Genomic DNA, 12,241 nt, shown 5'->3' on the forward strand with positions numbered 1-12,241 from the left:
AACTGCCACACAAGCAGTTCCAGATCAGTGGTTGGCAACATACTCCACATTCCAAAGCATGTAGAATGTGGACAACATGAAGGTTCAGGACACCACATGCTTCTTCCTCAGTCCCTGCTCTGCTCCCATTATCACTGGCCTTTTTCTCTCTGGAGCCTGCAATGCTCCTCTACCAATTTGGACTTCGCACTACTTCCCTATCTCTTTGGACCATTGGCTGCTCTTTCTTTTTTGGCGACTACACTACTGCTTCCCACATCAATGGACATTGTGGTGCTATGTTCACTCTGTGCTGGCCCTACATCTTTATTTCCTGTGTTGCTTGTTCCCTTGTCCCTGCACTGGACCAAACACTGCCTGAACTGTGATGCAGACTTTACCATGAGTTGGTGGTCTCCCTCCTGGACTCTATTAGTCTCCCGACCCTGGAGCTGGCATTGAGGTCATAGCACTCCTTTGGCAGTGCAAGTGTTTGGGATTTTGTCTGGAGAAAATGTATTCACCAAACTTTCCTAAGGTCTAACATAGGTAGAGAATGGGCAGAAGCTGTGCAAGCTTCATTATATATGGAATTATACATCACGCCTACTATCCATGTGCTTCCTCTACTCAACCTTGGAAAATCCTTTTAACAGACAAAAAGAGAATGATTGTCATTGAGGATCCTTATTTTCTCTGTATTCTCTCTAACCTTTCTTTCTTCTTCTATAACTTTATTTTTTGCTTATAAAGTTTTCTTTCTTTCCTTTGTGTAATATAATATCCTATCTTTGCAATCTCTTTCTCCTTTCGTTTCCCTTCTCTGTCTCTTCCCCTTTAATTCCTGCGTTCTTTCCCTTGCCTCATTCCCTTCTAGAATGTGGTTCCTTTTGTATCAAGGAGTATTCCTCCTTGAGCCTTGAGCTGTGCAGTTCTCCTTGCTGTGGGTCCTGCTTACTTTGCATCTTATTCTTAAATGAATAAATTCTACTAACTGGATGTCATCTTTTTCTTCGTCGTCCCCACGCTACACTTTGCTCTCTATATCCTTATATTTGCCTCCTGTGGAACTTTAAAATTTGGAACCACATTGGAGGCAGGCCCCTACCCTGCCGACTTTGGTATCAACAAACCGCAAATGACAAATGCGGTATGTACAAGTGTTTTCGTCATGTTTAACCAATGAATTCACCGTATATATATATATAATACTACATATTGAACCCTCGGGTTCCATATTAGAACAGTAGCCATTTTTGTGATTGCCCTCACATAGGCTGTGTGCTAAGGCCATGCCTAGGCCTAAAGGACACGTACACCTTCTGTGACTTCTCTGTGACCTGTGCAAACTGACTCCACTGCCCGAGGTCAGCCCTGTCCGGCCGGTTCCTTTTACTGCGGCCAACTGGGATAAGCATCAGGGCCCGAGGCATCATAAATTCCTTCTTCCCACACGAACCCTGACTAATCTCTTTCACATCTGACTCTGTTTCCTACTTTATGGCTTGTTTTACGAGCAGGAGGTGCCCGTTTTATTGGGGTCTGCTGATATCTGATGAGGGTTCTGAGCCTTGCTGGGTTAAATGATTGAGGGCTGAACGAACTGAAATGTGGGATTGTCATCATGACTCTGCCTTTTCTTTGAAGCCAAAATATGTGAATAACCACTTGTAAAACAGGGGCGGTGTTGCCCAAAGCGGAATATTCTGTATAAAAGAGAAGACTGCTTTTTGTTCTGGAGACTGCCTCATTCAGTTGCTAAGGCTTCTTTGCGACGTAGTCTCACTCAATTGAGTTAATAAAGATGTCTTTTCATACTTCAGCTTCTTTGCCAAGTTCTTTGTTATATTACTTGCGCCATGAAAATTTGAAGTACCGCAGTGTGGTCCAAGACAGGAAGTACTCGAAGTCATAGGGTGCTACCCCTGGCACCGCTGGGGTCCTAAAATCCCCAGTACTTCAAATGACGCCCAACGTGGGGCATCAATACAAGTGACTATCTGGAGGAGCGATCTTGTCAGAGGACAGAAATCTACTGGGGAGAACAGGACAGAAATCCACTAAGCAGGTACTCTGAGCACCGAGGTTCTGGGGGATTCTTTGTCTCTGCAGCCCAGTATATCTCTGGTCTTTCTGACTTTGACTCTCCAAAAGATGTCACTCCCGATTAGAACCCTTTTTGGCGTGAGTATTATAAAAGACGTTTGGTTATGTAGAACTTGACAGTTAGAATTTGGATAACCTTTTGATTAGTAAAAATAAGAATTAAGTATAAGTGGGTCGCTCCCAGTCCTTTGGTTCTTTGTCTTTGATTTGGTTATCGCAATTACCGAAGCCGAGGGGTTGGTTTCTTGGTTTGTTGATTTGGTCATTGCAATTACCATACCCAAGGGTCTCGCATATTTGCGAGTGTATTGGTAGAGATAAACCCTTGAACTTTGAAGCTAGATTAGTGAGTTATAAGATGCCTGATCTTAGCAAGTTTGAAATGTAGCTTTGGAACTGTGAAATTTGTGTTGGCCAACTTTTGGTTTGTATAGGTTTGGATATGCGAATTGCAATTTGTGTAGGCAGGTAATGAGGAGATATTTCTCCATTTGGTTTAGTTGAACGGTGCATGTACGAAAAGTACCTTAAGCACCATTTTCATTATAATACTTGCGTTTTCCGCAGTATTTTTGGCATGCCTGTTTGTAAGCTCACATGGAAAAATGTGTTGCTTTTCCTTTTTGGAAGGTACCATAGTTAAAATCGGTTAGATTTGAAAACATATTTCTTCCTTGGTGATTTGTACCCCCAGGGAATTAAAATATGACATAATACAAAACAAGGATCCTTCGTTCTGCGCAGTTTTATGAATAAAGATATGCAGAACGATTTTGTTTGGTGTTCTGCTAGGCAAAGCTAGTGAATTGAGTGCATTCACTACTTCTTGGACATGCATCTGTCTGTTGGGCTGTTTATGCAGCCTTTTGGAACACTATTGAGAAGCGTTTCTTGTAAATATGACTTACAACTAGTATTTTGGTTCAAGTTATAGTCTGTGAGCTGTTCTTTCTTTTTGTCCTGCGTATTGATTTGTAAGTCAACTGTGTGTTTAAATGTCTATGTGGTTTTCTCATTAGTGCAATCTCTGTAAGTAAATTGCGACGGCGCTATTTATGAAAAATGGCTAAAGCGTGCGGTACTGTATGTTTGACCCCTTTCTGTTTATGTCTGAAATGAGCTCAACATGTGTTTGTGGGTTTTCTGATGTTTTCAGTCTGTTAAGCAAAATGTTGATTAATTAATGTTAAGTAGAAACTTAGGAAAAATCCAGAAATGGACAATGTGATGTGCTAAAATAGCTATATGTTGCTCTTTAATTTATAGAATGAGCAATTGTGCACATATACAAAACTGCCGTTAAATGCTTAAAGGATAAAATTAGAAAACACATTCAATAGACATGAAGAAGGCCCCAAAAACGAAATTATCTATTTTTGCAAAAATAAAATAAATTTACAGCGTTTTCCTTAGATGCATTGTATTAGATGTTCACAGGCAAACTTTTCAGCTGCAGTATATTTGATAGAAATGTTCATTCAGCCAGCACCTTCCCAGTTGAACATGGGTGGAATTTTGCATAACCGTCCTTTTAAATGAAAGTGGCGCAAAAATGTGACGCGTTTCAAGTTGGGCTTATTCGCTTAGGCTTGTGAGTTAATGTGTCCAAAATGATAGGCAAGAGATGCAGCTTGCTTTTTATACATGGAATTATCACAAAAACGAATAATGGTTTTTTTTTTAAAGAAAATTATTAATCATGGAAAAATTATTTTAAAAAAAATAAGTGCTTTTCAAAATCGTTTTTTAATATTTATAAAGCTTAATACTCATACTATGACCTCCTAGCATTAAAATTTGATTTGAGTTGTGTTGCATCACTAAAATGACAAGCATTCGCGTGTACAATTTTCCCTTGGCGCAGGCGCAAACAAGGTCATTTTTATAAAGTATAAGTTATTATTTCCAATGCCTGACTCATGGGTTATGTAATAGACATTCTGGTAATGCATATTATGCAAGAAAATTGTAGGATATTCATTTTTTAATGCCTAAAATATCAAAGTCCAATTTGGGTAAAAACACTGTTTAAACTGCATTTTCTTTCATTCAAAGTACTTTTTAAAGTGTCTCGGACTTCAGTAAATGCATACGTTTAGGTTTGATATATATTTACAGATTGTGCCTTCTTATGATTCACTGTGTCAATGTGCCAGTACAAAGGCTTGTTTTAATATCAGGGTTGAAGGTTCTAACTTCAGCTGGGCCTACTGAGACGTTCATTCATTTAAGATTGATGAAATGTGTACCATTACATAGGATTGCAACAAGCATTTATTCTAAAAACTGGTATGCGTGTTATTAAGTTTTGTGAATTATTCACAGTAAATGTAGTTTAATAATCTGGGAATAGAGATAATTTTTTTAGCGCCTAAAAAGGAGAGATTATTTTTCAAAATAGAGTGAATTATTGCAAGTTAGGAGGAATTAGGAAGGCCTTCTGGCTTTGACAAATTCAGAGTGGCAGAAGCTGGGGGCTAAGAGAGCTGCAGAGGCTGGCTCAAATTACGCTGCTGAGATGCTATCTTTAGTTTTCCAGTAAACAATGGAGTAGGCTGCCACGTTGACATTTATGACCTTTTAAATTAGGGCCTTGCCTCTGTGGAATGCAGAATGACCTTGCTACACGGGCCTCTAAAGGTGGGGTTTCTGGTTTCTCCATAACAACATCACTAAAACTAAAAGAACTTAATTCCAAAGGGAAAATATAGAAAAGGGGTTTCTTTGAAAGCCCAAACATCATGTTAAATGCTTTGCAGAACTGATACATTTGTGTCTCGCTCTAAAAAAAAAAAAAAAAAAAAAATAGAATGATGCCTGCTATTAGCTCTTATTTAACAGAAAACGAAGTGTTGCATTAAGTCTTAGACAGAAAATAAGATTCTAAAATTTTTTAAGGCTACATGCCTAAGTGAGAACGTATTGCCAATTAAGACTTCTTTTTCACAGTGGAAATTGTAGGTGCCAAATTAATATGGAGTGTCATGTAACGATTTTTACTTTCAGAAAGGTAAAACTACGGTGGCTTCATGTGGCCAGGTAACTGACAAGAGGGTAACAGTTAAGTAAAGGAAATTTATTTTTGTGCATTTGGTCCTATCATGAATTGTTCTTGCTGGTCCTGTACGTTAGAAGAGAAACAGTAAAGTTATATTTGACAGCAGATTTCCATTGCCTGGTGATCTGCTGTCAAAAGGAGGGTAAGGATTTTTAACCTGACTAATTAAACAGGCCCAAATATTGGGTTTTGGGCTGCATGTTTTCAGTGCATAAAAGTACATGACATGGTGTTGTGTGTCACCGCTTACTCACATATGCTATTGTTTTGTCTATGCAAGTATATCTGATGGCTTGACGTTTTGTGTGTTTTTATTATTTTTTTGCATGTTTTCGTTGTTTTTGTTGCTGCTTTTGATACTATTACAAGTTTACCTGTGTTGTGAGGGGATGGTCATAAAGATGCCCATCGCTACGCAACAGTTGGTTGAACTTGTTCTGGTTACTAAATTCCACAGCTAATGATATTTCATGCTGTGAACATGAGAGACAACACTTCACCAGTGCATGTCTATTTGGCTATAATAGTATTGAAGGAAAATAAAAGAGATATACAGGATCGAAGTGTGTCACCTGTAGTTAGTCACGTTACTGCCCCGTCCCTTAAAGGAACAGGCAGCCTTATATTTATGTATCCTTGATTGGACCTAAGGATGAAATTATAGATCTGTGACTCAAGGTGGCCTAATTTCTATATTACATTAGTTAGTGATGTTTTGCTTCCTAAGTAGCATATGGCTTTTGTTCCTTAAAAGAAAACTAGGTTTTCATTTTCCCTGAAGAAGGAACTGGAACATTACCTAAGATTACCGTATATGGTGTAGCCACCAGCGGTAGAGTTAAAATGTATGTAACTTTGGCCTTTGTGTATCACCCGTACTCTTGGTGTTGTGTCACATGCCTGACTATCACCCAAATAATTTTTGGTCTTCCTATAGATTTCTTTCTTTTGTTGCTTCTCCCCTGACCAATGTCGCATCATGCTTAGTTATTGGGGATTTTAGTTGTGTCCTAGTTCCAATTCCCTTTTCCGTATTCCTTTCACCAGTCAGCCCATTTATTATTGTAGGTGTATTGTTCAGGTACACACTTCCAGACTGCAGTGATGCACCAGGAACCTCCATATTATGTATAATCCTTTTTTTTTTATGACCAGACTGGTTTTCAAGAATTGTCCTTAGGCCTGCTTCAATGTTTTCCAGCCTGACTGTCAGGGTAGCGATAGACTGGTTAACTGACTCAAGTATATTATATTATAGTAAGACAAGTTTTCCATCACAATAAGAGATAACTTACGTTTACCTTTTTTGAACATGACGAATTTTCAATGTCTATTTTTAATGTGGTTTTTTACCCTTTTGTTCCTGCTGCTTTAATTTTTGGTGGGATCAGATGTGTTCTAATCATGCAAATATCAGGACCCTCTAGTTCTTGTCTTTTGTTTGCATATTTGACTATTAGCCTGTGTATTGCATATTGCACCTGATGTGAAAGTTTTCTACATGCCCATGATAATCTGTACCATGTGATTTCTCTATTGAGATGTTCTAAGATAAGGAATTTAGGAACACCTAGATGAAATCATTGAGAAAAAAAATGTGTTTGCCCCATTAGACAATTATTATTATTATTATTATTATTATTATTATTATGTGTTCTTATATAGCGCTCAACTTACCCTTGGGCATCTTGGCGCTTGCATTGGGAACCCGTCCTGGTTTTTCCCTGTGAGATAACCCGTACTGGGCATCCCCAAGGTGAAAGCCAGGCATCCCGCCGCGGGGGGGCCGTTGTGGAGATTAAGCAAGCTTGTTGCCCAGAGCTGCATAGTGTGAACTCGTGCTTAGAGTGGGCACCGAAGCGAGAATTATCGAGTCCGTGGACAATTGGGCTCCGGACCCTGCCGCGTCGGGAATTGAACCCTGGTCCCGGGTCTGACCTCTGCTTCAGGGTATGCCTCCTCTAACCAGTGAGCTACACTTCTCCACAATGCCACCATATGTGAAGACATCCATTAGATAGAATTCTCGTGTAGTTATCTACCCTTAGATGATGGAGGCTCTCACACGGAAACCCAATGGAAAAGCTTAGAGGCACTGTTTTGCCTACTGCCTTTATATTTGTATTGCTTTTTGAGAATGACAGTGTATTCTAGACCAAAATTGTCCCATGGCGTGTGGCCACTCCTTTGAAGATCACAGGCCGCCTGTTTACAGTCCCCTTGTTATACAATGAACTGTATAAAGCATCGCACTTGCTTTATCAGAAGGCGTTCAACATCAGAAAAGAAGGGGGAGCTGGTTTTGCCACAGAACCAGAATTTCAGTGCACAAGAGCGCCTGTCATGTGCTGGTAACCTCTGACAGTGTGCAGTCCCTTGAGCCCCTTGGCCTGAGTTTTTGGCCACACACCCCCCCTTTCCTTTGAACCAATGGAAGTGCAGTGCACCGGCGGATCCAAGATTGACAAAAGGCACTAATTCTAGGGCCCATGAAAGAGCAGCCCGAGCGTCCTCTGACACTGAATGATGAGTGTTGGAGCCTGAGAATGGTCCCAGGTCTGCACGAGATGACCTATGCCCTTGATCAATGGAGAGCACACTACCTGTAGTGCCTGCCGCAAAGGAAAGATACTGGTGCACTGCCTTGAGACATTGAGACTTTCGAGTGAGCTGTGGGTGTTTGCCAGGAGGGCACTCCAACTAAGCAGTACTTTTCTCATGAAAGGCTTGAATGGAGAGGCCCATGCGAAAGAAAACAACAGGAGAAGATTTGATGGACAATAGAAGCCTGCCAGAGAGGCTTTTTGAACGGACTCTGGGCATAGTTGGTTTCACAAGAGGTTTCCGTGTGATTGTATAGACTAGGTGTTAGGAGACTGATTGTTTTGCTGGCATTGTTTTAAAGTACTATTCTGTTTAGAAAAAGGCAGAATAAAGTTCATTTTCTGTGGAAAGAATATCCCTTTTCACCTCAGAGCATTGATGAGGGTCACCACTGATTCACCTGAACATACAAAAGAAATAACTGAATTGCATAGGAGCCCTAAAAATGTTACTAGATACTTTTAGGACTTGCTTTCTGCTTAGGGTTGTGAAAAATTATTATTTCATTTGTAATAGTGGTCACTACTTTCTCCCGTTGTCTATATGTTCTCAATAACGTGTTTTCTAGTGTCTTTTTAAACATGACGTTGTCATTTATGGGTGGGATTGTTTTTCTCTACCCAATTGACTTCTGCACCCGCTTCCCAACCTATGTCCTTTCCTACTACTGCTTCTTTGCATTCTTTTCACCCTTTCCCTGAACATGAGCAGGTTAGAAGATCAGAATTCGTAAGCAATTCCTTTGTACAGCTTCTGCATCAACACTAGTTAGTAGTGAACATCACTAATTATTGGGTGTGTGATCTTATGCCGCCTACTACAGACAGAGGTACTCCTTATTCTGTCCCGCCATACGTGGCCTTTGTGCTACTATATGTGTAAGGAAACAGGTATCAAAAGACGGAGCTAAGTAATAGGATGATGCTACAGCAACATCTTCATGACTTTATGAATATAGACCTGGACTGAGATTAGTATGTGTATAGTTATTGCCTATGTAAGGGCAAAAGGAGGGTCTGTGGTACTTTAAAATTTGGAACCACATTGGAGGCAGGCCCCTACCCTGCCGACTTTGGTATCAACAAACCGCAAATGACAAATGCGATATGTACAAGTGTTTTCGTCATGTTTAACCAATGAATTCACCGTATATATATATAATACTACATATTGAACCCTCGGGTTCCATATTAGAACAGTAGCCATTTTTGTGATTGCCCTCACATAGGCTGTGTGCTAAGGCCATGCCTAGGCCTAAAGGACACGTACACCTTCTGTGACTTCTCTGTGACCTGTGCAAACTGACTCCACTGCCCGAGGTCAGCCCTGTCCGGCCGGTTCCTTTTACTGCGGCCAACTGGGATACGCATCAGGGCCCGAGGCATCATAAATTCCTTCTTCCCACACGAACCCTGACTAATCTCTTTCACATCTGACTCTGTTTCCTACTTTATGGCTTGTTTTACGAGCAGGAGGTGCCCGTTTTATTGGGGTCTGCTGATATCTGATGAGGGTTCTGAGCCTTGCTGGGTTAAATGATTGAGGGCTGAACGAACTGAAATGTGGGATTGTCATCATGACTCTGCCTTTTCTTTGAAGCCAAAATATGTGAATAACCACTTGTAAAACAGGGGCGGTGTTGCCCAAAGCGGAATATTCTGTATAAAAGAGAAGACTGCTTTTTGTTCTTGAGACTGCCTCATTCAGTTGCTAAGGCTTCTGTGCGACGTAGTCTCACTCAATTGAGTTAATAAAGATGTCTTTTCATATTTCAGCTTCTTTGCCAAGTTCTTTGTTATATTACTTGCGCCATGAAAATTTGAAGTACCGCAGTGTGGTCCAAGACAGGAAGTACTCGAAGTCATAGGGTGCTACCCCTGGCACCGCTGGGGTCCTAAAATCCCCAGTACTTCACTCCACTGCTATTTCCTTTCTCGTTTCCATTAATTATATCTCTGTTTCTCATGTAATTACCTTTGCTCCTCACTTATCAGCTCGTTTCATATGATCTAATTCTTTACAGTGTTATTTATGAATATGGGCTTTTGTGAGGGTGCCACTAAAGTCATTTCCAAAGGTTTAGATCGAAGTAGAGCAGATAGATTGCTCTTGCCAGCACAATGGGAACCTCAGCAACAACAGGGGCTTCACTACCCAGGTCATTATTTCAAATGTCTTCTTGTACAGAGAGGATCCAGAAGACTGCCTGACTGGGCACAAGAGGACCAGTGACAGAGAGAATCCATGCCACTACCACCCTAATAGCTAGAGAAACACGATGACAAGGACTCTAATTAAGGGGGTAATTATTTCTAAATATTCCTGTCTGGCTCCACAAGAAGACATACAGCTCTTAAGGGAGGCACTAAATCACCAGTTATGCATGTCCACCTGGGAAGGGGCTCTTCCATTCTAAGCAAGCTCTGAGGGATCTCCCTTCCCACCAGAATAGCAACATGTTCAGAAACACCAGCTGTGAGGCACAACAGGGACAGTGAGTCAGTTTGAGGGGCTAATCCTTCTGTGTCCCGAGTGATAAACTCTGATGCTGCTTCTGTACCGAGAAGATTAGGCCTCTGTAGCTAGCTATGTGTTAGGTGAATGTTCTCGCCCGAAGTGCCCTGGGTATGCCTAGACGTAGGTCCCGGGCTCACTGTGCCACTGGATTCAAGCTATCCTGGCTGAAGAGGGGTGAAACCCCGAAACTGGTCCTAGGATGCCTGTGTCCGGTCCAGGGAGGACCTGGCTTGGCATTTCGAGCTGGACTGTTCCCATGAAGCACAGGGTCAAGACTGATTTGCATATGGCCAGGTCTAAACTGGGGTGGCATGATGAGCAAAGGAATGATGGATTTAACCCAGATCTCTTGACTGGGGAGAATGTTTTGATTTGTTCTGCATTCCGTCAATCAATTGTGTGTCTTTTGCTTTCTTGCCCTAAGTGCGCCGGGTATGCCCAGATGTAGGTCCCGGGCTCACTGTGTCACTGGATTCAAGCTATCCTGGCTGAAGAAGGGTGAAACCACGAAACTGGTCCTAGGATGCTTGTTTCCGGTCCAGGGAGGACCTGGCTTGGCAGTTCGCATGAGGCACAGGGTCAAGACTGATTTGCATATGGCCAGGTCTAAACTGGGGTGGTCTGGTGAGCAAAGGAATGATGGATTTAACCCAGATCTCTTGACTGGGGGAGAATATTTTTGATTTGTTCTGCATTCTGTCCAACAATTGTGTGTCTTTTGCTTTCCCGCTCTAGGTGAATGTGGGGCACTTCTCCTGGCTGAGGATCTAGCATCCTGATGTGGCGCCCGCACCCACAAATCGCCATCTTTAGTGCTCAGCTGACCTGCATTGTCCAGGTACTGCTGTGGGAGGAGTCCGGTGGATGTTAGTTAATTTTGGGTATTCTCCTGTATTCCATACCCAATCTCACTGCAGAGGTAGGCTGGGCATTGAGGGGCCCCAGAAGATCTGCCCCCAATGGCCCAGCACCAGCCTAATGTTGGTCCGTCCACCCACATGTCCCCAGCGGTCATGTCCATTGGTCTTGCAATGGCCATTTCCTCCTGGGCAATGCCTCTTTCGAAACCCTGCCAACCCCTGCCTCAGGGCACAAGACCAAGTGCCAGCAGTGACTGCGACCCTGTGCGGCAGACCCATCAGCCACTCTCCTCAAACATTCTAGCACTAGCTGAAACTCAAAGAACGCACTCAAACACTCCCACTCAAAGCCAACACCCAAGCTGCTTTTCAGCCAAATGGGCATGAGACCTGGTATCCCGTAATACTCTCACATGCACTTGTAGGGACGGGCTCAGTACACTACTACAGGCGACTCATCTCCATAAGAGTTGTCTTACCTGATCCTCTCAGCAGCAGACCATTACTGATGGGAGTGTAGTAAGTGTAGGGCCTCGCAGGACCGATAATAAATCCGTTGAAAGGGGCGAAGACAGCTGACCGGTCATTGCATACAAGATCCACACCTTTGTGTGACTCATCTGGCCTGCAAAACAAAAATGAAGTTTGAGAATTACAATTAGATCAAGGATCCTTTAATACTGCTTAAGAAGGAGGAATTGAGCAATTACACATGGCAAGTTGGAGAAAGACAGTGGTGGAAAAACAAGCATAATCTACAGCTTGTGAGGAATGTTTATATTTCTCTGATTTTGGTATTTAAACCAATAAAAATTCAACCGCCCCCTCATCAATGGGCTCGGTAAGTGCCTTCTGCCATTGCCCTCCCTCCTGAAGGTCATTGCCGGCTTGCTCACTCACTGTGAACGCTGAATTAAGTTTACTTTCAGTATCTGAAATAGTAAATTGTGATCATACAGAAACTTGTATCTCCGAATCAGTAATTTATTTTCAAAGAAGAGAGTTGCTCCACAGATTATGAGCCAGGTCATGCCTACACTTCTCCCACAAAAGTGTCAGAAGTTATAGTGGTAAAAGAAAACTCAGCCGTATTTAAGTGACTCGAATAATGTGGGAG

The 12,241-nt window shown here is 42.0% G+C and overlaps 1 protein-coding gene across 1 annotated transcript in view; it reads right to left on the reverse strand.

Annotated features, from left to right (window-relative positions):
• Window positions 1–12,241, reverse strand: part of LOC146798238 (leukocyte cell-derived chemotaxin-2-like) — a 182,746-nt gene that overhangs the window by 111,225 nt on the left and 59,280 nt on the right. Inside the window, exon 3 of the mRNA XM_085627716.1 lies at window positions 11,604–11,749. Coding sequence (XP_085483842.1) covers window positions 11,604–11,749 — 146 coding nt within the window. The remainder of the gene's footprint in view (window positions 1–11,603; window positions 11,750–12,241) is intronic.

The sequence above is a fragment of the Triturus cristatus genome, chromosome 9 (genome assembly GCF_964204655.1).
Source record: "Triturus cristatus chromosome 9, aTriCri1.1, whole genome shotgun sequence".
NCBI lineage: Eukaryota > Metazoa > Chordata > Amphibia > Caudata > Salamandridae > Triturus > Triturus cristatus.